Genomic DNA, 25,377 nt, shown 5'->3' on the forward strand with positions numbered 1-25,377 from the left:
GACTAATCTTGATTTTCAATAGAAATGTTTAATTTGAATATTATTTTAATATATACCATTCTTTTCTCTTGTTTTGTTTGTTTGTTCTGGTATCAAGTGTTGAATATATGGTATGCCATGTCCAAACTGCGACAACATTATAGCAAATCTATAACCAATATGACAAGAGATACAACAAGATAAAAAAAAAACACTTCAAAATTGTCTTTTGGAAGTTAGTTCTGATCCAAATGCTAGTTGTCACTTCGGGCCGAAACTATGGGCCTTGCAAATAGGAATTCAAAGACGTGCCGAAGAAACAATATGCCGCTGTGGGAGAGTTGGAGAAAAGAGAACTCGATCATATCCTGTTGAGTGATATTAACTCGTTCCCTTTTAATATGGTGTGATGCTTAGCCGGTTAATTCATTGGCTATGCTTTAAAAGTTGGTTTTTCGATCTCATTTGGTTCGCAGAAAGTAAGAAAACGGAATGAAGACATCATCAGTAGAGTTCGTACGCAGTTTTCATTTAGGAGTGTTAGAGAAATGATTCATTTTTCACATTTTTCTACCTAATTATGCTTAGGACATCATTAGTAGTCTGTTAATTGTATCAATTAGTATTGTCCTATTCATGCATGTCCCTTTCATTTGTGGCCTACAGCTGTTTGAATATTTGGAGCTACTCTCTTCTCTGTAACCTAGCAGATACTTTAATCAAAGAAGCTCTGCATTTTCCATTTTTTTTCCTCTTTATCTTTTTAGTACTATTCAATGCTTTTAAGGAGCAAAGATACTCTCTTATCATCAAGTTTATGCATTCGCTGCTGTATTTATTTTCACTTGTAATAGAATGAAAACTCTGAATGTCAGTACGTTTACAGTATGAAAACTTGAAACATCCAAACTTGCAATCCATATCCGTAGCACAGTTACGCACATTTTTATCGTTTAATCTGTCAGCTGGCTTCACATTTCAATTCCCACCACGTCAAAAGGCCGATGTAGCCATCGATCAACGTCCTTATTGACAACATATATAATCCTAAAAGTAGAAATGCATGTGGATTAATTAGCGACAAATTAATTAATTAAGGTGGTTTACAAAAGGAAATCAATTATCGAAAGTATACATCAAGTCAAATCATTTTTTTTGTCAAATTTTTTTTTTGTCAAATACATCAAGTCAAATCAAGTGTGCTAAAAGATCATTTACTTTTCGTAAAAGGTGGTTTTGGACGTATTGACTGTCCCCCCTTATAATTATTTCTCTCATCCAATATAGTCAAACTGCCAGGTAAATTAGGTGAAATTAGTACCTCCATATCCCACAATCCCACATAACAAATTGGAATCCAGCAAATTTTCTTCGATCTCTCCCTTTATCTCTAACACGATGATAATATTTAGGGTTTAGTGTCCCGACCCGATCCGTTTTGGATATAGCTCTCACGGTTTTATTTTTGGGAGCTCAGAATCACCTTCCCAGTGGGTCACCCATACTGGAATTGCCCTGGACCAAACATGCTTAACTTCGGAGTTCTCCTCTCCTTCGAAACCGTTGAGCCCCCAAAATGCATCGTGTTAGATAGAGGTGCACATGTACATATAAGGCGCATCACCCCATCTCCGTTGGCCGATGTGGGATATTACAATCCACCCCCTAGGAGTCCGACGCCCTCGTCGGCACACTCGCACCACACGGTAGAGTGGCTCTGATACCAAATGTCACGACCCGGACCGCTCCGCCGTAACACGATATTGTCCGCTCTGGGCATAGTCCTCACGGTTTTGTTTTTGGGAGCTCAGAAGCACCTTCTGAGTGGGTCCCCCATCCTGGGATTGCCCTGGGCCAAGCATGCTTAACTTCAAAGTTCTCCTCTCCTCCGAAGCCGTTGAGCCCCCAAAAAGCCTCGTGTTAGATAGAGGTGAGCATGTACATATAAGGCGCATCACCCCCTCTCCGTTGGCCGATGTAGGATATTACAATCCACCCCCCGCTGGGAGTCCGACGCCCTCGTCGGCACACTCGCACCACACGACAGAGTGGCTCTGATACCAAATGTCACGACCCGGACCGCTCCGCCGTAACACGATATTGTCCGCTTTGGGCATAGTCCTCACAGTATTGTTTTTGGGAGCTCAGAAGCACCTTCCGAGTGGGTCCCCCATTCTGGGATTGCCCTGGGCCAAGCATGCTTAACTTCAGAGTTCTCCTCTCCTCCGAAGCCGTTGAGCCCCCAAAAAGCCTCGTGTTAGATAGAGGTGAGCATGTACATATAAGGCGCATCACCCCCTCTACGTTGGCCGATGTAGGATATTACAATCCACCCCCTTGCGAGTTCGACGCCCTCGTCGGCACACTCGCACCACACGGCAGAGTGGCTCTGATACCAAATGTCACGACCTGGACCGCTCCGCCGTAACCAGTGTTCTAAATATTAGGATATATCGGTGTTATTTAGAAACCGATAGGATAAATGTCATATCGCCTTAATATATCGGTCAACTCAAAATATCAGGTGAACATGCGATATATCGGTGGATTTTTTGTTTGACTTTTTTTTTCCGTTGACTTTTTTTTTCGGAGACTTTTTTTTTCGATGATTTTTTTGTTGACTTTTTTTGTTGACTTTTTTTCTTGTTATTATTTTTTCGGTGATTTTTTTAAGGAGACACGATGTCGTTTTGAGGAATTTCAACGTAAATAGGCAGAAGGTGATTTATGAAGATGATTTTATCTCAGAAGATGAGGATGAAGATAATGGAGAAGATGAGTTTGACTTTGATTCTGATGATGAGAGAGTTTTAATGCATAATCAATATCTCAATCTATCTTTTGTGCACCTATTTTTGTTCAATTAATACTTAGTAGTTAATATTATTTGGTATATTTTGAATATTTTGAAGTATATGTTTATAAATATATTAAATTTAAATTAAAAATTAACAAAAACAATAAATCCGATATATCTCGATATATCCCCGTTATATCCTTATTTTAAGGAACCGATACGATGCCGGTAACCGCTATTTAGACCATTGATCGTAACACGATATTGTCCGCTTTGGGCATAGCCCTCACGGTTTTATTTTTGGGAGCTCAGAAGCACATTCCCAGTGGGTCACCCAGCCTGGGATTGCCCTGGGCCAAGCATGTTTAACTTCGGAGTTCTCCTCTCCTCCGAAGACGTTGAGCCCCCAAAAAGCCTCGTGTTAGATAGAGGTGTGCATGTACATATAAGGCGCATCACCCCCTCTTCGTTGACCGATGTGGGATATTACATTTAGAACTTATGATGTTACTATCGTTCTTAAAAAATACGTACTAGCTACCTCGTTGACATCGTAATACTATGAACTATACTAAAACAAGATTGCCAAATAGTGCTGTCAACCCTTTGTTTGTCTTGGTGAATTTTATTTGCTCTTTGAATAATTGATTAATTGAGTAGCTTCTGCTAATTAATCTATAATTATATAAACACCGACCAATAATTAGATCCATTTTGGGTCAAAAGTCCAACAGAGTCCCAAGAACTCGGTAGGAGAGAGCTAATGAAATTTTCAAAAGGCAAGCAACGCAGTAATATATCTAATGAACACGTATGTAGGTATGACTTTGACCATTATCTATGTATGAGCAGACGCCGTCCACTTTGGTCGGTGTTTTTGTTGCTTCGATCATAAGTGCAGTGGCTTCTGCATAATCTCCTTCAAATTGATTGCTCTAGTCTTTAGAACCCATCTATTATCGTCGTCATTCACATCAAAGAACTTCTCTTTTGGAACAACACATATAGACAGATACATTGTTCTTCCTTTCTATATGCGAAAATTGGAGTGATGAACTAATACACACAACGAACTAGATTAAACATATGGAATCTTGACAAGGGGTTGTGTTTTTGAACATAAGTTGGTGAGGGCTAGCTAGCCCTAGCCCGCTTCTCTAGATTATAAGTTAAAGATTGAGCTTGGGGTCTACTCCGATATGTCCCATGTCCAAATTGTTTTTTTTTTTGTAATAACCCTAAATTTCAAACAATTTTAAGTTTGATTTGAATTCTATAAAATTTGCAATTTCAATATGAATGAATGTGATTGGTTGCGATGTTATAAAACGAGCGACGGATACGTTCTCGGAACGTTTAATTTGAAAAACGTTACATTTCCGCAACGTATATATCGACTTTTATTCCGTCGATCGGTTGCGAAAACTTCCTTCACGAAAGTTGTAGAGCTCGTCGATACGAGTTCGATAGTATGTGACGCGTTCTAATCGGACGACGTACGTGAAAGTTATTAACGACGGAAGTTAGTTTCTGATTTTGGGAGGGGGTATAAAAGGAAATGTTTTGGAGCTAGGGTTCCCATAATTGGAAACCCTTTCACCCCTCACTCACCCGCCTCCCTCAGTCCTCTCTCCCTCTCATCTCTTCCCGAGCCCTCTCTCTCTCTCTCTCTCTCTCGGTTCCTCCCTCTTCCGAATCGATCTCCCTCACCGATCTCCACCCCTGTCCATCGTGGCTTGCACCGCCGCCCCTACGGCCTTGTGAGCTCCGCAGCAAGCAGCCCCGAGTTCCCCCACACCGTGCCTCACTGCCACGAGCATCGACAAGCTCGGAGGTCATCGCTGCATCACGCGTCGTCACCTACAATCGGAGGGGAACCAACCGCCGCACCCCACCTCGTCTTGACTCAAGCACGATCGACTCCGACACTCTCAAGACGTCGATTAGGTGAGGGCTTGATTTTATTTGGTTTTGTTGATTGTTGTTGTGAAATTGGTTTGAATCGGAGGTGAATTGATGGAGGATCGGAGGAGGAGGAGAGATAGGGATACCGCCGCCCTAGGCGGCGCGTGTGGAGGTGTTGGGTGGCGTAGGGGCTGCCTAGGATCGGAGGAAGGAAGAGGGGAGAAAGGAGGATAGTTTTGGGGTGGTGGTGACGTCACACGCGTCGGATTTGGGCTCGGCGCGTGGGCCCCACGCGCTGCCTACCGGAGGTGGTGCGTGCAACCCACGCGCCGCCACGTGCGGCGGTGTGACAGTATTTTCCGATAGGGGTATTTTGGTAATTTACTTAAATGTAAATGTAAATTTTATTTACTACGGTAAATGTAATTAAATTTTACCTTCGGTAAATGTAAATATAAATTACTTTCAGTAAATGTAAAAGTAATTTGTAAAAGGGTAATTTAGTAAATTTTATTTACTGAGATTGTATTTACCTTTAAACAGTACGTATATGTATATAATACGTATATAATATTATGCGTACAGAAATACGTATATATTATTTATACGTACAGAAATACGTATATAGCACTTATACGTACAGAAATACGTATTAATGGTATATTTGTACAGTAACAGTGAACAGTAACCCGGAACAGTAACTTCGTAAAACCGAAAATTTGCTGAACAGTAACCGATTATTACTGTTGTGGCATTTAAAGGTTTACGAAACGAATCTAAATTATTTTCTTATCTTTTCAAGGTGATCGTTAAACCGAGAAAAGGAATTATCATCAGAAATTGTGGAATTACGCCCGAGTCGATAAGGTGAGTAAAATCTCACTGAATTACGAATCTACCCTCGTGGTGATTCAACATTTTTGTAAGTGTGTTTATCAAATGAATTACAACATGTATATAATTTAGTGGACTACATATATATAGTATAATGGTAATAAGTACATATATATATATATAGTTCATTAAATTACGTACTGTTATTAATTTATTAAAAATAGTCATTTAGGTGACGGAAGTTTGTGAATTGAGCATGTGTGGTGAAATATGACATGTATAAGATGTAGCGGACTATATATATATTGTATAAATGGTAAATAAGTACGAATATATATAGTTTGCTATATATTATACTGTTATGATTTTATTGTGATTATTTTGAGCATGTGAGATTATTGTACATGATTTTTAACATTGAGATTGTTAAAATGTGAATTGTCTTCGGACCTGATTTTTGGTACAATATGATGTGAGATTATTGTACGTGTTTGGCAAGTCGAAACCTAGCCTTTGGCCGGGCGAAAGTTACGATACAGTTAGAGCTCTAGTCTGTCAGCCATAGTACTTCATGTGAGGTAACGGGTGGTTATCTACTCATGAGTACTCAGATTGTTTTGGATGTTGGGTAGCGGGTGGTTACCCAATATCAGAGTAGTACTGCATGTGAGGTAACGGGTGGTTATCTGCTCATGGGTACTCAGATTGTTTTGTATGTTGGGTAGCGGGTGGCTATCCAATATCAGCGGTGTATTACGAGAGGGGTAACAGATGTGTACCAGCGTTCTTGGTACCCGTATTATAAATGCATTGGGTAACCAGAAGGGTTACTTAATTTCCTCATGAGCGTTTTATTTCATATTTCTTGGGTCAACCAGATGAGCTGACTATTGACTCATGAGGGCATTTATATTTGTTGTTTTGTGATCTTTCGTATATATTGATATGCGAACTGTATTGTGATTTTACTCATACGAGCTGTAAAGCTTACCGGGTTTGTGTTTACAATCCCGGTGCACCAATTCGATGGTGTAGTGGATGACTCCGCAGGTGTAGATTAGCGGGAATTGACGAACCGCTCAGAGGACTTGAAGTGATTTACCTCCAGCTTGTGTGAGGATTTTGTGTGACTATTTTGTGAGAGATTGTGAGGATTATTACATTCCAACTTACGTAATGTAAATTATAAATTTGGGTTATAATAATTGGTTTTCTGAGTTGTATTGATAACTCAGTGATGATCCGCTGTGCACTTAAATGATTTCGATTTTGTTGAGATTATTTTGTGTTTAACGACTTTAGAATTTTGAGTTTTTAAGCTCGAAATTTTGGGGTCGTTACATTTTTAAGAAACCATTTGGTTTTTTATATATTTATTTATAATTATTACATATTTTTCGCCATCATCTCCAAATTGCTTGGTGGTAGTTACATCAAATTTTCTTTTTATCTTGTGGTTGCCAAAACTAATAATAAACACGATGTAGTTGATCGAGTTATATATATATATATATATATATATATATATATTTATAATTAAGATAATATTATGAATGATGGAAGTCGATCCTTTAAAATTTACTTCAATCTCTTCATAATGAGATGCATATCATATAGTTTACAGCAACAAGTCAATAAAAAATGGCCATTGCTTGATTTCTATTTTTGGCTAATTACATCGCTTGATTTACGTACAATAGCACCACCGAGTGTCATATTAATGATCGATAATCCTTGCCAACGATTATTAAGTATTTAACACAAATCTGATGATGATCAGATGATCTGATCCTTCCCAGTTCCCACCAACAAATACGCACCAATTAAGCGAGAAGACATGACATTGTTAATAATAACCCCAGTGTGATTAATCTAAACAAAATAATTGTCACATAATGTTGGAGGTTTGTAATAATAATTAAACTGCAGATACCTTAAGTTTAGGACAGCTGCGGGTTGTATCTAGAAGCTAGAAACCAAACTTGCAAGATCGCACAATCTCTAGCGGGGCTAATATTGTCCCTTACCTAAGCAATAATTGGACTTAACATATCATTTTATTGATGTGCCTTCAACTGCACTTAAATCAGATTATGTGAAGATATATGAATATGACACTTCAATATAAATTATTACAAATTGGATTAGTTATTTCTAAGTTTGAAATAAATTAAATCGTATGATAAATGAATCTGATTAGTCATGTAAAACAGAAAAACAGATAGAACAAGTTTGTCAAATTTCTTTCCATAAAAGAAAAGTTTGTTAAAGTGAGTTATTTCTACGAAAGTGCTGATAAAGTTCAAATTTCTCCTGTCATGCAAGAGAAGGAGAAGAAACGCTTTATAATAAGTTAAAATATATCGAACGCTACCTGGAATTGCTAGAATATAGTTGTCATATGTTAACAGTTTGAGACTTTGAGTTACATCGATCTATACCTAGAATATAGAATTGCTAGAATGGGAACAAATTCGAGGTTTCTACCCTAAGCTAATCGTAATAATTTAACATTTTACTGTTCATGTACGTAGACGTCTAGAACCTTGATGATCGCTTATCATTTCATGTGTTGTTAGTTAGAAACTCCTCAGTTAACAGAACGTTGAAGTAATTAAGCATTAGGTCTAAAGCAAAGAATAGAATGAAAGCTTTGAGCGGATATCTAGCTATATATGTATGTATATATATTTGATTTTCCTCTTAGATCCATTTCTTTGGTCGATCAATAAATTTCAATCATTGATGTAATAAAGTACGTATAGTAGTGAATGTTAAAGCGAGAAGCCGAGAAATGGATAAATATTCAACAACTTGAAGAAACAACAGTAGCTAATCATCAGCACAACAAAGTGATTACAATGGAAGTTTTCACAATAACCTCAAAAAATCCCTCAAATGAAAAAGCTGCAGCTAAGTTAATTTTCGCAGGAGGGTAACTGAACGCGGTAAACCACGCAAAAATGGATAAACCCTCCTCCAACATATACACGATTCCCCGCAGCGAACTGATCAAGAAGCCACGCCATGGCAATATATCGCTTGGCTAGCTGATAGAGTATAGCGATCTGTGCGTGCATGAGAGAGATGTATACAGGGCTTTCCTTCCTTCCTCAAAACCAAAAGAAAAGAACTTCGTTAAAGACTAATCATACATGACATGAATTTATTCTCCTAATTTACAATAATCTCCATCTTGCAAACCCGATGTCTAGGGAACAAGATCATATATTCTACAGGTCAAACCAACTCGAGCAAAGCTTGTCTTAGCGTTTTTACAAGCTCCTTCACTGTCATGCTGTACTCGATATCCATCTGTAATTAAGAGAATACTACCAATTATTAGTTGTAGGTACTTACGTTGATCGAACATGTTAATTCCTTACTATAATCATGAAGAACAGAAAATATATAATCTTCAAGAAAGTACATGTACCTCAGAAACGACGGTAATATCAAGAGTTGAATTGCCAAACGGTAAGACGCCGCTATTAAGAATGGTGAGACCAAGCTTCTCTATTTCCCTTAGTATGTTAGCCAGACACCCTTTCTTTTTCTCACAGTGGATTCTCAAGAGAACCTCTTTGTCCGAAACCCTAGCTTCGATTTCAGGAAGTGGTTGACTGGAGCAGCTGTCGAAGTTCTCATCGGATGAGGAGATATCCTCGTCTGCAGAGTATTGAATTCTCTTCACAAACACCACCGACTCCACGTTTTTCTTTGCCGCTTGTTCCTCTAGTATCTTCATACGGTCTTGCATCTGTTTCACATATTTTATGGCATCTCCAAGCACTGAGGCCTTGTCCATCTAGAAAATTTGTAAAAAGGGTTTGCCATTAACAATTTATGTTCAATCACAACGCTACTATATCTTAGTACTGGAAATGCCAATAAAAGATCAATTAAAATATTTTATTTTTGTGATGATTATGCACACAGCGTTGTGTGTTTTTCATGCATATCTAATACTGTATGTTGATGTAGTCAGATATGCAAAGTTGTAAACCACTTAACAGATAAAGATAACAACATCTGCCCTAATTAATAATCTACGTGCTGAATGTGTAGTAAAGAGGTGATGGTTACCTTCTTTAGACCTGGTACTAGGGCTGATAGAGCGATGAACCGCTGGCTGAGCTTTTCTCTGCGCTTTCGCTCAGCAAGAACATGATCTTGAGCATGTAAGGGACTTCTGGTGACAGTAGCAGCTCTCTTGACCCCTTGACCATATGCACGGTTTGGTGAACAAGCTTGGGGATCATAGGAATTACCTTTTGAAATCAAAGTTGGAATTGAACTCAATTTTCCACCAGAACCCACGACCTCAGTTCTTGGCCTCACAGCAGTAGTGCAATCAAGAGATCCATATTCTGATGAGTTGGAATTGTCGAAAGAAATAAGGTGTGAGGAGGCAGAAGAGGATGCCTTTGGGACTGTAATTATGTGGTCATGAGTGGTAGTGCAAGAGTTCCAGTTACTGTGGTTAATCTTGGGCTGTTTTGCTGGCCTTTGATCAACATCATTTTGATGAGGGGTAAAATCTGGGTAAGATGAGTGGCTCTCAGTAGAAAAAGACTGGAAATTGAGATCTTCAAATGAGTAGTCCAGATGAGAGTTCATCTCATACTGATTCAGGAAAGTGGGATCTTCCATTTCCTATAAATAGCAAAACCAAAACACTTGTATGAAAATACGGCACAATAATATACACATTGGATACGTCAAATTGACACAGAACTTGCTGAATTTCTTTCAAATCATGGTCCATTCTTAGTTACTACGTTCCTTTGATCGCTGGTAATTAAGGCTATGATAAAGCTAGCATAATCAATAGACGTCGTACCAATTCAGATACCCATTTTGCTGATGAGATCATCTCCATTAATATTCAAAATTCCTGCTGTACGTTCTTTCCTCGCTCGATCACAGTAGATCTTGATAGCACCTTTCGAGCTAACTAGACAAGACAGTAAAATCTAATTAGTGATATGCGAAGGGATAGTGTATTTCAGATTAGACAGTGAAATCTAATTATGCAATTATTTTTTATAATGAATTTGTGTTTCTAACTTAAACAAGCACAGATTTCACAGTTTCTTCCGTTGAAACAAGAGAACGAAATAAAATCATCTTCCGAAAAGTGAATCCAAGCTCTGGATAGTGTAGATCACACTTCATCTAAGTTAAATCATTATCATGATCATATGTAAAAATTTCAGACAAAAGAAAACAAATTAATGAATAAGGTTACTAAGATATGGATCGATAATAATATAGGAAGATCGAAGATTCACTCGAATCTCAAAAATTATCAATGAAATTAAATTTATTGCCTTTTGATTCAGAATAGTACTAAGGAAATGAATCAAAGAACACCCAGAAATTAAGTACAGCTGCCTTTCCAAGCAGTTCTTCGGAAAGGATTAGAAAGGTAATCGAGTTTACCTTGAGAGCTGAGACTTAATATGAGATCGAAAGACTGAGGAGTAGTTGTATTGTTCTTTTCCAATTCGCAGGGAAGAGGAGCAGTGCAGTGCTTTAATTTATAGATGATTGTTGAACGCGGTCCACATTAAGCAAAATGATTCGAGGAGAAAGCAAGAATTGACAATATTGTATGTGTGAAATTTTCACATATATATATATATATTTATTATTTATTAATATCAATTTTAGTGGCACGTGTGAAACTATTTGTGTGCTTTCTGGTTAATTGTCACTGTTCATTTGGAGGCGCTCTTTCTTGATCACTTGGTCAACTTCTGAGTACCTCTTTTCCTCTACGTTTTGAATTTGACCAATTAAAGACATAAATAAATGTTAGTATTTGAGCATCTGTTTATCGTCTTTCGGTTCATAACTAGCCAGAGCAGGATAACTAACTTGGATGGAATTGAACATATTCGCGTTGCATCATATATTACACGGTTGATCTCATAATTAAGCATCCCTTGTTTAACTCGAGCATTATCCCAAAATGTACTCATAAAACATTATAATTTATGGTGAACACGTAGGAGTCAGTATGCATGTATTGCACGTCAAATGACAAACGTGGTCCGTGGATCATCAATATACCGATACTGTCCAAACTTAATCACTTTAAAATTGTTAAAGTTTAATCTCAAAAGACTTTGGTATAATTGAGTATTATTCACTCACTTATACGTTGTAATTTATTTGTCACTCTTCAAATATGAGGTCTCTCATCTTCAACAAGATACATGTAGATCAAAGTATTTAGTCAAACATTGAAATAAGGTTGCATTTTGTTTGCATGCTGAAATATGAGATATTGATCAAAAGAAGCACAAGATTAAAGATATCGATCAAAGGAAATACAAGAAAAGAAAATTATCAGAGAACTGTGGGTGAGCGATATGATTTTTATTAATAGAGTTAATTTGTCCCAAATACATCTTTAGTAGAGTTTCAGGTTTTATCTTCTTTTGTCATGACTCATGAGACATATTAGCTTATTAAAGTACATGGGTGCATTCACATGCATGCACTTTCTCCTCAATCAGTTCAGGCCAAACGAATTGTCGCGTGATATATGGCTAGTTCTCTATCTCATCGATCATCCCTTTTGAATAATATCTGAAATAATAGCAGTTTAGCACAGATAATATTAGCGCCAGTTCATCATCCTCAGTCATCAACAAGAAAATTGAAAAAAAAAAATTCAATTCATTCATGCATGCATGTTCAGAACAGAACTACGTAAAAATCTTATCATCATCTTTGATCTTCTTCTTCTTCTTCTTCTTATCAAAATATGAACAGAACTACAAAACTCATGGCCCTAGCTTACAAATCGCAGGCCACACCGCAGGTAGTTCTTATCCAACAGAGACCGACGGTAGCGTGTAGTTGTCACGGCAGAAAGGTTACCAGTTCTGAACTTCTGATCAAACTTGAAGCAATCAGTCGGATATGATCGACGGATTCGATGCTGTAATTAAATATATATCGGAGTAGATCAAGAACGTGGCATCGAAGTGGCTGCAATTAAGGTCACTAACCAATCTAAAATTAGTCATATAAAACCCTGATATTTACGCACATGAGATTTAAGAGATGTTAAGAAAATTTTAATTTGAAGGTATATATATGCATTAACGTACGTACCCACGTACACCTTAGCCTGGCTAGCTAGAGCATATGAGCATATCTGCAGCTTTTAACGGCGAAAACTGGGCTATAAATCCATACATACGTAGTCCTCCTGCAGTAGTAGTCTTCCTCGACTATGATGACAACCAATTACATTACATTAGAGTAATCAGACCCCAAATTAATAAAGCACAACAATAAGTTTGAGATACATACGTACAAGGAGGAAATAATTAATTGGAACAAACAAGGCAAGCTAGGGTTTATATATATAATGGTGGTTTCCCTGATCAATACAATAGGGAATGGTGAGGAAAAACAACTAGATATTCGAGGTGCGAGAGATCTGTATTCAGAGGTGAGCAGATTTAATTAAAATTCAGGATATCTTTATAAATACATAAGCAAGCATCGATTTGATCTTGTGCTTTGCATTATCTAGCTAATTCAGCTAGTTGCATATATATCATTAATTAAAGAGCATATTATGTATAATTAACCTACTTTTCGATTCAGGCAATCAATGACTTCATGCATGTGGTCGGATTCCTTGGTTAAGTTCCAGTTTGTTCTGTCACTTGTCTGTATCTAACATACCGATCGGCAAAGACTTGAACCGAACCATGCACGTCTTAGCCTTGATCAGGGTTGGCTCAAACTTTTTTGCGCGCGGCCCTGTGCAAAGATTCAAAATGCGGCCCTTCGTGCGTTTAAAGAATTAAGTTGTTGTTGCCAAGAAAATACAAAAGTTTGAACCTCTTACAACTTGAGAACTCTTATCGTACATAGCTCCATTGACAACATCTATGTTGCAACTTACAAGAGTCTTCTTCATCATCTTTGTTTCAAACAGTAGAATAAAGCCATAAACAACAAACTTATAAGAATATCATCACCTCTGAAGATCACAGACAAAGTAGGTTGAGTAGCACACTATTGCTCCAGATTAGTATAAGCTAAAGGTGTAAACAATTATTATTGGGAAGTGAAAACTCACCTTATCAGAAGGGATCGATGAGTTTGGGGCCCTAAATTTTAGAATGAACAGATGGTTTGTTCACCTCTTAATCCTCTACCAAAATTAGAATGAACAGAGTGTCCGTATTCGACACAATACGATACGAGGACACGGCAAATCAAAAGTTTTTTGGACACGAACACGTTGTGGACACGTTAATTAATTATTATTTTTTAATATATATGAATATTAAAAAAATTAAAACATAAGTGATATAGTTTCTTAACTTAAAAAATTTAAACAAAGAGTTAAACCAATGACTAAAAATATTGATTTTTGAGGAAAATTTGACATTATAAAAAAAGATATTGATGAACTTAAAAAAAAATCGATTTATATTCTATAGAACTATTTAGATTGTTATATATGTTAAATTGTGCATAACTATTAACAAAAACATTTAGTAGAAATGGTGAGAAGTTCCCCTTGTGCATTTACAACCCAAGTTCGAATCACACCATGTGTATTTTTATCCGAATTTATTATCTTCGCGTGTTCAATTTAGAGAATACGCTTGTGCATTCGAGATACGGCGTGTCCATTACGTATCCGTGTCGGACACGCGATACGTGAGTGAATGCACGTGTCCGTACTACATAGATTAAGAGCCTTGTGTGAGTGCCACATTGCACACACTAAGAGCCGGCCCTGGCTTGATCATATTGAATTAGTATTAGTCTTTACTTTTTGTTTGTTTAACCATCTTAACTCTGGCTAAACACAGTCGAGCTCGGTGATATAAGCATTTTGTGCGATGTTCTTAACATGTTTTTACCTCCATTTGTACTTTGCTTAGCCCTTATTGTTGTACTATTGAGTTATTGAGTCGTAGTAAGAGTCTTGGGCGATATTGGATGCATTTTTGTGCTTACATGAGTTAAAAACGCAGAATTGGTCTAAACTCCTAGTTTGAGTAGGAATCCTTGTAGGACTAGGAAACCTAGTTGGATTAGGAGTCTTCATCTTTCTACGTTTTGGTCGTATTGGCGATATTTTGAGAGTCCTTCTTGTATTAGGAATCCTTTTTAGACTAGAAAACATACAATTTGAGAAAATCTTACTTGAACTTTAACTTTTATTCCGTAACTTTCCTAATCTTATGCTCATATTCTAGTAACTTACTTGATCTTTTTATATGAATTATCTTGTCTTTTATTATTTTCAGATTGTACAATGAAAGAAAAAAATAGAGAAAAGTCAAGCAAATGAGGAAAATAAAAAAAGAATGAGACACCTAAAAAGGAGAAAAAGAAAGAATTTATCAAAAGAGATTGCACCCACCAATGACAAAAATAAGTAAAAGAAAAAGAGAGAAAGCAAAATGAAGAGAATAAAAAGAGATAATGCAAAAGAGAAAGAAGGAGACACCTAAAAAGAAGAAAAAAAGAATTTATCAAATGAGATTGGACCCACCAATGACAAAAATAAGTGAAAGAAATTGAGGAGAAAAAAATGAAGAGAATAAAAAGAGATAATGCAACAGAGAAAGAATGAGACACCTAAAAAGGAGAAAAAAAAAAGATTTTATCAAAAGAGATTGCACCCACCAATGACAAAAATAAGTGAAAGAAATTGAGGAGAAAGAAAAAGGAAGAGAATAAAAAGAGATAATGCTTGAGAGAAAGAATGAGACACTTAAAAAGGAGAAAAATAAGAAATTTATCAAAGGAGAAAAAGAAGAAATTTATCAAAGGAGATTGCATCCACCAATGACAAAAATATGTGAAAGAAATTGAGGAGAAAAAGTCCAAGTTATAATATTCAAGGAGCCAAAACTCTTCTATAAATAGCACATCATTCACAAAGAAAAATCATCACTTCTCATTAGCACTTAAGAGCCAAAACTCTACTAAAACACCACCATAAACTTCTCTCACAAATCAGCCAAACCGTCCACCCCAAAACCATCATCATCTTCACTGAGTTTCACCTATTGTAGCCGTACCTCTGAGGTTCCTACAACGTGTGATTCAGACAACTCATCTCTATGGCTTCGTTTATTTGTGTCAATCTACAATTCTTTGTCTATGAAGATTGTAAGTTGTTGTTTATGTGGAAGTATTGGTCTTGTATTTGTTTTAGAATTTTCAGATTGTATTTGATATGTTTTTGAGACTATGCCGAATCTATGTTCTTATAATTATTAAAGTTTGTATTTCTATTGTTGTGTTCTAATCATCTTTCTCATACTTTTAGATAATTTTCATATATGTGCATATGAATTTAGTGCTTGGATGCAGTCCCTAAGATTGTGTTTGAGTGCTAGATTCATCAACCATATTGACACAAATCGAATCATGCCCTAAGTAGGTTCGGTTTGTGTTGATTAAAAGTGGTAAAAATTCTGGAAATTTACATGTGAAACCATGGTGGGTGACGTCATACATAAAACATGTCTCCAACAAAGATTTGGTGCTTAAATGTAATCTTGTTTGATTTCTACCATAAGTGTTATTAAACTTGATTGCATGCAATTTAGTTGAGGCCCTAAGTCAACTTAAACGTCAATAAAAATCTTGCATGATTAGATGTTACCCTAAGGCTCTAATTGTATTGGTGTCTAAAAGTATGTAATCAGATGAATTATAATGCATGATAAAACCAAACTTGTAATTATTTAGTGCATTAGTGAATTTAGTTTAGTTTGGTAAAGAAAAGTCGATCATGTAAATAGTAATTTAGGTTTTATTTTAGTAGTTAATAATCAATCTTAAACCCCCTATTATTTGTTAATACTAAAAGTTTAGAGTTTTCTTCAATTCTCTAAACTGAACGATTCATGCTTATTCTATACTAACGATGATGTTTTACATGGTTTATTATAGACGTCTTAGAACGCTCTATCACTCGGTCATTCCAGGAGTTACGTACAAGTACCCGATCAGTGAACCACGATCTTGAGGTGGTTGGCTTTGTGTTTTCCATGATCACTAAGAAACAAATATAACCCTTCAGAAAACTCAAAAGTTTCATCCTTGTGAGAGTCCATTTTCATTTTTAATATGTAAAGACACCTATCCGGTTATCCTGCTGTAACCTTAATTACTTCGGATGGAATCATCATTCTGGAAGTATGCTTTCTTATATAGGGACATTTACTTGGCAAAATTAAAGCTGCAGTAGCCTAACAATGTTAGTTTAGCAATCGTAGTCAGAACTGATGATGTAAGGAAAATGATTTACGAAAGGAGATGGATTGAGAAAGATTATAACCTAAGATCTATCCAAATACGGAAAGAAATGTATTCCAGAATCCAGATGTGTATTTGTTTTACGAATATATTGGTCGTGGAATAAAGCCGGCTTCACTCACATGATAAACGTGTTATTGATCAATAATTATCTCCAAACCGGGATCGATCCATCCACCGGCCACGCACCTAGCTAACAACAGTAATTTGCTCTCTCTCTCTCTCTCTCTCTCTCTATATATATATATATATTAATCCTTCTACTTTGTTGCATTCATCTGTCATCCAGTGAAATTGAGCTTTTGATTGATCAACTCGATTCGACTTTGAAATATATAATAAGTTCTAACTTTGAAATACAAGCATGGCTAATGACATATATTTAAAAGAAGGCTAGGGTTGGTAAATTTATTGGGAGGTCGAGTGCTGATCAATGACGTAGCTACACAGGACTACGATGGGCTGTAGCCCACTTCAAATTACTAAAAAACTTGTCTTTCTAGCTAAATTTTAGTGTAAAATTTTTAATTTTAAATATTAGCTCATCCTAAATTTCTATATATAGTTCATAAATAATCGTAAATTTTTTCTAACCCAACCTATTATGAAATCCTGGCTCTGTCCTTGGTGCTGATGAATTTTGAGTAGCTTGAGGAAATGAATGAAGAAGCTTCTTGTACTCGGCGTCAGACAGAAAACGAATGCAAAAACAAAAAGAGCATTTCTTTTGCTTATATTAACTAGAACTGTCTGTATAGGTCAAGTTTAGAGTTATTTTATCTCAAATAAATATACACATTTCTTTTTGTCTCCATATTGATAAGGTATAAATCTAAAGTCTTCGTCGTCCTTCATTTTCATCATATATAGCTTTCTATGTTTGTTGATGATCATAGTGTGTATCACGACCAATCGATCAGTCTGTTTCACATGAAAATTTAGAGCAGCCGCTCTATATATATCAGGCTTTTTCATTAAGGGATTTTTTTTTGGTATTTTAAAATGATAGCTCATTCATTAACTTTTCGATTACATTTTTATATCTCCACCGTTCAACTTTTAGAGTCTAATGTGTAGATCACATATGTAAAATTTTAATCAAAATGATGATCGTTAAGGTATCAAACTTGGTAAAAGTAATGGAGGCACAAAATCCGTCAAACATGAACCGTTCATGTTTATAAGTTTAAATTCCAGTTTTAAATGTCTTAAACACCTACATTTTGGCTGAAATTTTACAGAGATGATCTACACATTAGACTTTAAAAGTTGAATGGTGGAGATGTGAAAATGTAATCGAGAAGTTAATCAAATGACCTATCCATTTTTTAAGCAAAAAAAAAAAAGAATCTCTCACTAAAAATGCCATGTATATATAAATACACACACAACACCCATGTATGCCTTATTTGTATGTGTTAACACTAAGTGTATCCGGGTGACTAATCAATAAAGATTTTTCCTAATTAACTGCTTCAACGATTGTTTGTTTTCTCCTAGCAATTGAGTTTTTAACATGAAAAAGTATGTGTACGCAGACACACATATATGGATTAACTTCTAGGCTTCCGTGGAATTTGAACGTTGATGGGGCAACCGCCCTAGCTAGATTGGTGATGGTGCAGTGATTACAAATCATGATGACATGATTTTTTTTATGGAACCAACGAACAAGCACTGGCCAAAATTTAATGTTAACAATGGTTTTTAACTATTGTCTAATATAGCTCTTGATCATTGTCTATTCAACAATTGTCTGATATGCGACTCGGACAGTGATTGGAAAACATTGTCTAAAAGGAACTTCAGACAATGCTTGGTTAAAAAATACGTATTGTCTGAATACTAGAACAAATCATACATATTTATAAAAAGCCATTATATAAGGTTATGTTTTACAATGATACAGACTAAGCATTACATGGTCTAAATGACAGAAGACAATGGTTATTCTCCTATACTATTGACTATATGGTGTCCATACAATGTTTTTTTCTTTAAAATCTATTGTCGTATAGGTCATTCTAACAATGCTTTTTAATTTTCAAGGTTTGAGACACTATTGTTTTCCTATCTATAGACAATGGTTTTATTTTAGAAATGGAATTGCTAGACAATAGTTTAAATTTGCCATATTGTCCCAACAGATTACAAATCCATCTGAACCAATTCAGACCTAAACCAACAACATGCATATACCAATTCATAATATATATATATAATCAGAATCAAATCTCCATCAAATATTGTTACATTATCTTGCCTAAACACACATAACTAGTAATTATAAATTGTGGTCAAGTTGGTACAAACTTTGTCCATCAGTAACTAGTAAATTGACTATGAGACGCTGAGCTTTAGGGGGATGCACAAACTCCTTTAATGTTTGGAAGCTCACTAAGTTTTTGCAAATAAAAATAGAGAAACTTTCCATCAATTCCGATGTTTTGATCGAATCATTCAAGCATGAGGCATATAAGTGATCATATTAAAACTCAAATAACAAACAGAGGCATGTCATTGTACCAATCAATATTCCAGTCTATAGAACATTCTTATGTATGAATACAACTTGAACTGCAATCAACTAAAAGAAAGGAACAAATGTCAGTTAACTCAGAATCTTGAATGACAGTTCTATTACAAGACAAACTGATCTGCCTGCATATTACACAAAGTAGCCAATTACACATTCTATAAATCATAATATATAAGCCGATAATTTTCAGATAACTTCACAATATAAGATTCCAGCTGGGTTTTGATTTGTACCTTATGTTGGTGCATTCCTCCAAGCTTTATATTGTCTTGTGTTCGTAATATTCTTTATGCGTATAAACCACACAGAGATACACCATTGATTATGAGTAAGATAATATATAAATGATTGCCCCATCCCATGTGAGGGTGTAAATGAAACATTCAAAGAGAGAAAAAGATCTCAATCAATTATTGATGAAGATGGATGAATTTAATTGATACTAGCTACAATTGTTTTAAGAAAGAGTTTATTTTCTAAGCCAATTTTATAATGTAAAGGTACTTAGTAATGGGAAAAGTACTGGAATGAAATCTAAAATAAAAACTCAAAAACAGTAGGACACTTACCATCAGTTGAGCCAACATAAAGATGGTTAGCATTTAGTCTCTCAATCATCATCAAGCATCCTAATATCCCAGACCCTTCATGACCTTCTCTACTAGTTAGTATTGTTGTTTATCTATAACTGCATGAAATATGACACAATTACATGAAAAACACTAATTCCTAACAAACTGACATGCATTAAGGATGAAAACATAGGTGATCATATTTAGATAAAGAATAGAATCGATAACAGTCACCTATACAACAGAAGCATGTTACTTGAAATAGCCTACAAAAGATGGCATAATGTTTTTTGAAAGTAAACTAACAAGTACTCAGAAAACCTGAATTAAATGTGGAATATCTGAATGCATAAACCTTGAAGAAAAAGGACTACGCCAGACTTCAATACCAAAAAACTACTCTTGGCAACGTACAACACTGAAAACCCACATGCAGATACCGTAGTCCGACATAACAAAGATGCATGCCAATCAGTTATCAATTCACAATGAAAACATATATAGGGTGTTGCTGTATAATCTTCAAATCTCAACTCAAAGTCAAGCAAATGTATAGAAAACCAAAGCATAACATAATCGACTGAAACAACAAATTGAAGTACAAGCCTAACATAATCGACTGAGGTGAATTAGAAGGCATTACCTTCAACGACCGAGGCCAAAGAGGACATAGTTCCCCTTAGGCAAGTAGCTCATATTCGGCGACTTGGCGAGCGTGGCCGCAATCTCTCTGCTGGTCCCAATCCTCCTCAGCTCAATCAGGTCATTCCCAGCCGAAGCAGTCGCCTCCGAATCAGCTTGGCAGCCTCACTCTCTCCTTGAGCCCTGATGATCGCAGCCCTCCTCTCCTGCTCGGCCTTGCCCACTTAGACCTCTCTGCCTCCTGCTGCGCTACCCGCTTCTGCTGCACAACGCGTGAGAACACGGCGCCGTACGACAAGTACATTATTGGAATGTTTAAGTTCCTCCACAAATTCACAATTGTTGGCTAAGTGGAAATAATGACAGAGAAAAGATGTCGGTCTACGGAAGCTAAAACAATGTATGATTGATAGACATTGGCAAATCTCATTATGGCTGCAAAACTAAAATAAAACGAAGGATTACAAAACTTGTGAATGTTAGAAGTAAAGCTACAAAAGAGGCAATATGCACTACAATTTCATGAGTTAAGTATAATAAATACTAGTGATAGAATTAATAAGGGTCAACCTCATACAATCCTCAAGAAGCATATATTGTTTTAGGATGTAAATCATCAACCATCTGTATGAAGCAAAGTGAATAGTAGTCACCCAACAGAAAAACTAAATGGATTAATCAAGCTCAAATCAATGTGAATAGTTAGCAACATGACCATGCAAGTGAAAAAACTATAAACACAAAGAATTATATATGCAACCTGCTAATGCATATGCACTCAACCAATAATCATTGACACTTACAGAGAAAAAGTAGAGTAGATGGGCTGAATGTAATTTTATTATAACTATATGCAATTTTGGCTGGGTTCTCTTGCTGCAAAACATCAATGAATCAAAAGCTGAACTAAAATATCAATTTACAGAATCAAAATTAAAGAATCAAATTTAGAATGAAACACAAAATCAGAAACACATGTCAGTTACATCTTGCCTACAATCTGCTGAATTTCAATTGAAAAAAATAAACATAACAACAAGGAATAACCAAATTGGCATGTTATACCCCCAACAAAACCAATGAGTTAACACTCAACAACATTACCAGGCTCCAAAGTTTCCTAATAAATGATTGAATGAAAACAAACACTGAGTCACTCACCAAAAGAAATCGATCTCAAAGTATATCTTGTACATGAAATAAACGAACATAGACAAATATAATTAGTAGTACGGTTAATTCTTTCCGACATAGACTACATGGCTTCATGGTAGTTGTGATCAAGAAACCAGATACTTGGGTCCTTGTCATCTTCTTCAAAGGGCACTGTGGAAAAAGGTTCAAATTTTACATCAGTCACGACTCACAAGTACTGTGATTGATACAGAAACATACAAGATCTCCAAAACCAAAAGAACCTTCCCGCACAGCTATTAGCTAACAAAGATACCAAAGCTAAAGTTGTACATCAATAATGCATTATAGCAATTCCAATCTACCCAACCTACAATGCAACATCCAGTTAGGGTCATAATGCCGCAAAGAATCTCATAAATTCTGTTTATGCTACACTATATCGGCTCTGTTCGAGCTCAATTGTATGTGTACACTCAATTAACTCTACAAATCGTATCGATGCACCAAAAACATAACAGTTAGAGCAGCTTTCCGCTGAAGCTCATACCAAACTTCAAAATCACACTAAATATCATAACCTAAATACAAATTCAAAAGAACAAAAAAACAAATTCCGCACAATGAACAATCTACCAACCAAAAATGACCTAATCAGATCCAAACAGGCGAAAATAAACTTGAAAAAGAGAACAACGAGATCCAAACACAGTAGAATAGAAAAAGCAGAAACGATTGGCAGACGAGGGAGTTCCAACCGAGACGACGATAGCTCTTCAGGTACCGGTCGGGAACCAAAACCCTGACAAAGATGCCTTTGGAGTCGGAGTCTCCTTGCTACCCCAGTAGATTCCACCGCCACCGGCTCATACGGTGGGAAATCATGGATCCCAAAACAAACAAAGGTTCTACGAAGAGGAACATTCCCAATCCAAATCGGGAATCTAGTAAATCAAATTTGAAACATTTCTAGACTTACCAGCAGAGAATAGAGAGCGGAGAATCGTTGTAGAGGTTGAGCTCGATCACCTCGAAGTCGTAGAGAGGCGGAGGGGATCGATGTCCCATCTGCAAATCAATGGGAATACAAAGATTTTCATCACTGTCAAAACCTTCAAAGTCGTGAATGGAGAGGATGGTTTTGATTTTGGGGGTTTTGATTTTGGGGATGTGTTTGGAGCAAAGGATTGCTGGGGGAGGGAAGAGAGTGAAATTTGTTTTGAGGAAAGATCGGACATGGTTTTTGAAACACTTAGCGCGGATCCGGATAATGGTAGAACTCTTTAGAACTCTTTGAAAGTTCATAGAATAATCTAGAGGACGTTAGAAGTCTCCGGAAAATGTGGAAGCCTTGAGACATCTCCGAATTTCTCTAGAATTATAGAGAGGTTAAGGAAACAAAACCACTCTGGAAGTCTCTAGAATACTCAAGGTAGCTCTTAGCTTTATGTAGACTTGTATATAATTCTCTAGTCATCTACACTTGAACATAGTCCTAGAATTCTCTATAACTATTGAGGTAGGATGTGGATGCTTATAAATAGCAAGGCACCCCTCACATTTGAGTCATCAAGTAAGTTGCCTTCAAGCATACTTGTAAACACTCTTGTAAGCTTTCTTTGTTCAATACAAGTTCTTTTTAGAGATATTCTCTTTGCCTTTCAATTGTTCTAACCAGGTGTTGCAGGACTAAGGCTGACTTAACATAAGTGAGTTGCTAAGTGAGATTTACTTAGTAATGGTAGACTTGTTATAGTGAGATTTACTCATCTTATTTCATGCGTGCAACTTCCAAGACACCGAAAATGATTCTCTCACTTGTTTCATCGGTCACCTAATAGCATGATAAAGTGCTTAGAAAAAAAACATCATACGTAAAATCACAGGCGACGATTCATTACTATTCACCAACAGGAACGGGTGACCTAACACGCAGCCCCCAAAACTCCGCCATTTCTCCTCCTACACCCTCCTAGATCGATAGTCGATCCCCTACCACCCTCACCTACTCCCACGCACTGCCAAGAAGGCGGCACGCGCGCCACCACCACCTCCGCCCAAACCTCCTCCAATCAACAACCTCCCAACATGAAAAACGTAGATCACAAGGAGAGAGACACAACCATACCTTTAGTTCGTCCCAAGCCGGCTGGAAACCGCCGAAATCGCCGCCATAACATCTTGGATTAAGATTTGAAGATCGGAGCTGATGCCTCACCACCGGTGGAACCGCGCCTAGGAGGAAGAAGGAGGACTCACCGTCGTGGCCTTAAGCTCCAGCGTCGCCGGTGATGACAATTTCGCCGGTGCAGCAGCTGCTCTCCCTCGGTGGCGACACGACGCGACACGGTGCGGGGTGGTTCGCCACTACCACATATCAACATGACTCGGTCGTGCGGTCCCAACCACACCGGCGGTGTCGTGCACGGTGGCCGGAGGAGGGAAATCATCAGTGAAGAAATCGGCGACGTGAGAGAGGGTCGAGGGAGAGGAGAGAGAAATTGGGGAATTTTTTATTTTTTTGGAAAGTTTCCAAAAAGTCTTTTTATAGCCTTCTAAAATCGGAAACTAACTTCCGTTGATAATTACTTTCACATACGACATCCGATTAAGGTGTGCTACGTGTCAACATACTCGTATCGACGAGCTCTACAACTTCCGTGAAGGAAGGTTTCAGAGACGAGCGACGGAATAAAAGTTAACTCTCAAGCCACATAAAACGTAACGTTTTTCAACTTAATTTTTCTGAAATCAGTTTTGTTTCGCCTGACCTCGACGAGAAGGCAAAAAATGCAATTTTACTCAAATTACCGAGCTTAATAGTCTAGAGGAATTTTACGAATTAAACCCGAAAAATCGGGGTATTACAAATAGATACAATAGTGTTTTCTCAAATGCCATCAAAATTTTATGGCATTTTAAAACACTATTGATGATACAATTATTTCATGGCGTTTGGAAAATGCTATCTCCATTACACATATAGTTTCTTAAAAATAATCAATGACATTTGTTGGAAAACGTCATGTTTTAATTCTTTTGATGACTATATTGTAGTAGTAGAGAGAGAGAGAGAGAGAGAGAGAGAGAGAGAGAGAGAGAGAGAGAGAGAGAGAGAGAGAGAGAGAGAGAGAGAGAGAGAGAGAGAGAGAGAGAGAGAGAGAGAGAGAGAGAGAGAGAGAGAAGAGAGAGAGAGAGAGAGAGAGAGAGAGAGAGAGAGAGATTGTTATGAAGAACGAGATAAGCTATGTCGAGAGAGCTCTGAGTGAAACCGAGATTGGTTGCCATGAAATGGGCTTCAATTTAGTGAAAACGAGAGCTCTACGTTTCAATGAAAACAGGAGCTCTGGTTTCGGTGTAAGTGATACGGTTAGCTGTAAATTTCAAATCTAATCAATGGGGTAGACGGGAGAATATTTTAGAAAAAATCTTAGATGGCGCCACAAAGAAGTAGCGAGGGTTTCTCATAATATTGCTTAACGTTTTGAAAATTATTGTCTCTTTCAACCTAAAACAATGTAATTTGAATAAATATAAAGACCAGTCTTAAAATCATCCAGACAATGCTACGTATATATGGAAAAACATTGTCTATGCTTAACATACAAACAATGGTAAAAATAAAAACCATTGTTGGAAGCGAAATCCAT

At 36.8% G+C, this 25,377-nt stretch overlaps 1 protein-coding gene and 1 long non-coding RNA gene across 2 annotated transcripts; both read right to left on the reverse strand.

Moving 5' to 3' along the window:
• Positions 1-8,300: 8,300 nt before the first annotated feature.
• On the reverse strand, positions 8,301-11,071 carry LOC126791457 (transcription factor bHLH18-like). The gene is made up of 5 exons (XM_050517913.1): positions 10,961-11,071; positions 10,359-10,472; positions 9,602-10,171; positions 8,952-9,323; positions 8,301-8,830 (listed from the first exon to the last, which is right to left on the reverse strand). Exons 2-5 carry the CDS (start codon positions 10,395-10,397, stop codon positions 8,756-8,758), a joined length of 1,056 nt encoding a protein of 351 aa, XP_050373870.1. The 5' UTR covers positions 10,398-10,472; positions 10,961-11,071; the 3' UTR covers positions 8,301-8,755.
• A 7,656-nt stretch (positions 11,072-18,727) lies between these two features.
• Positions 18,728-22,968, reverse strand: LOC126784591 (uncharacterized). The gene is made up of 3 exons (XR_007670956.1): positions 22,707-22,968; positions 19,613-21,919; positions 18,728-19,501 (listed from the first exon to the last, which is right to left on the reverse strand). It is a non-coding gene; the product is annotated as an uncharacterized LOC126784591 (long non-coding RNA).
• Between the last annotated feature and the right edge of the window lie 2,409 nt (positions 22,969-25,377).

Source organism: Argentina anserina, chromosome 1 (genome assembly GCF_933775445.1).
Source record: "Argentina anserina chromosome 1, drPotAnse1.1, whole genome shotgun sequence".
NCBI classification, from domain to species: Eukaryota; Viridiplantae; Streptophyta; class Magnoliopsida; order Rosales; family Rosaceae; genus Argentina; species Argentina anserina.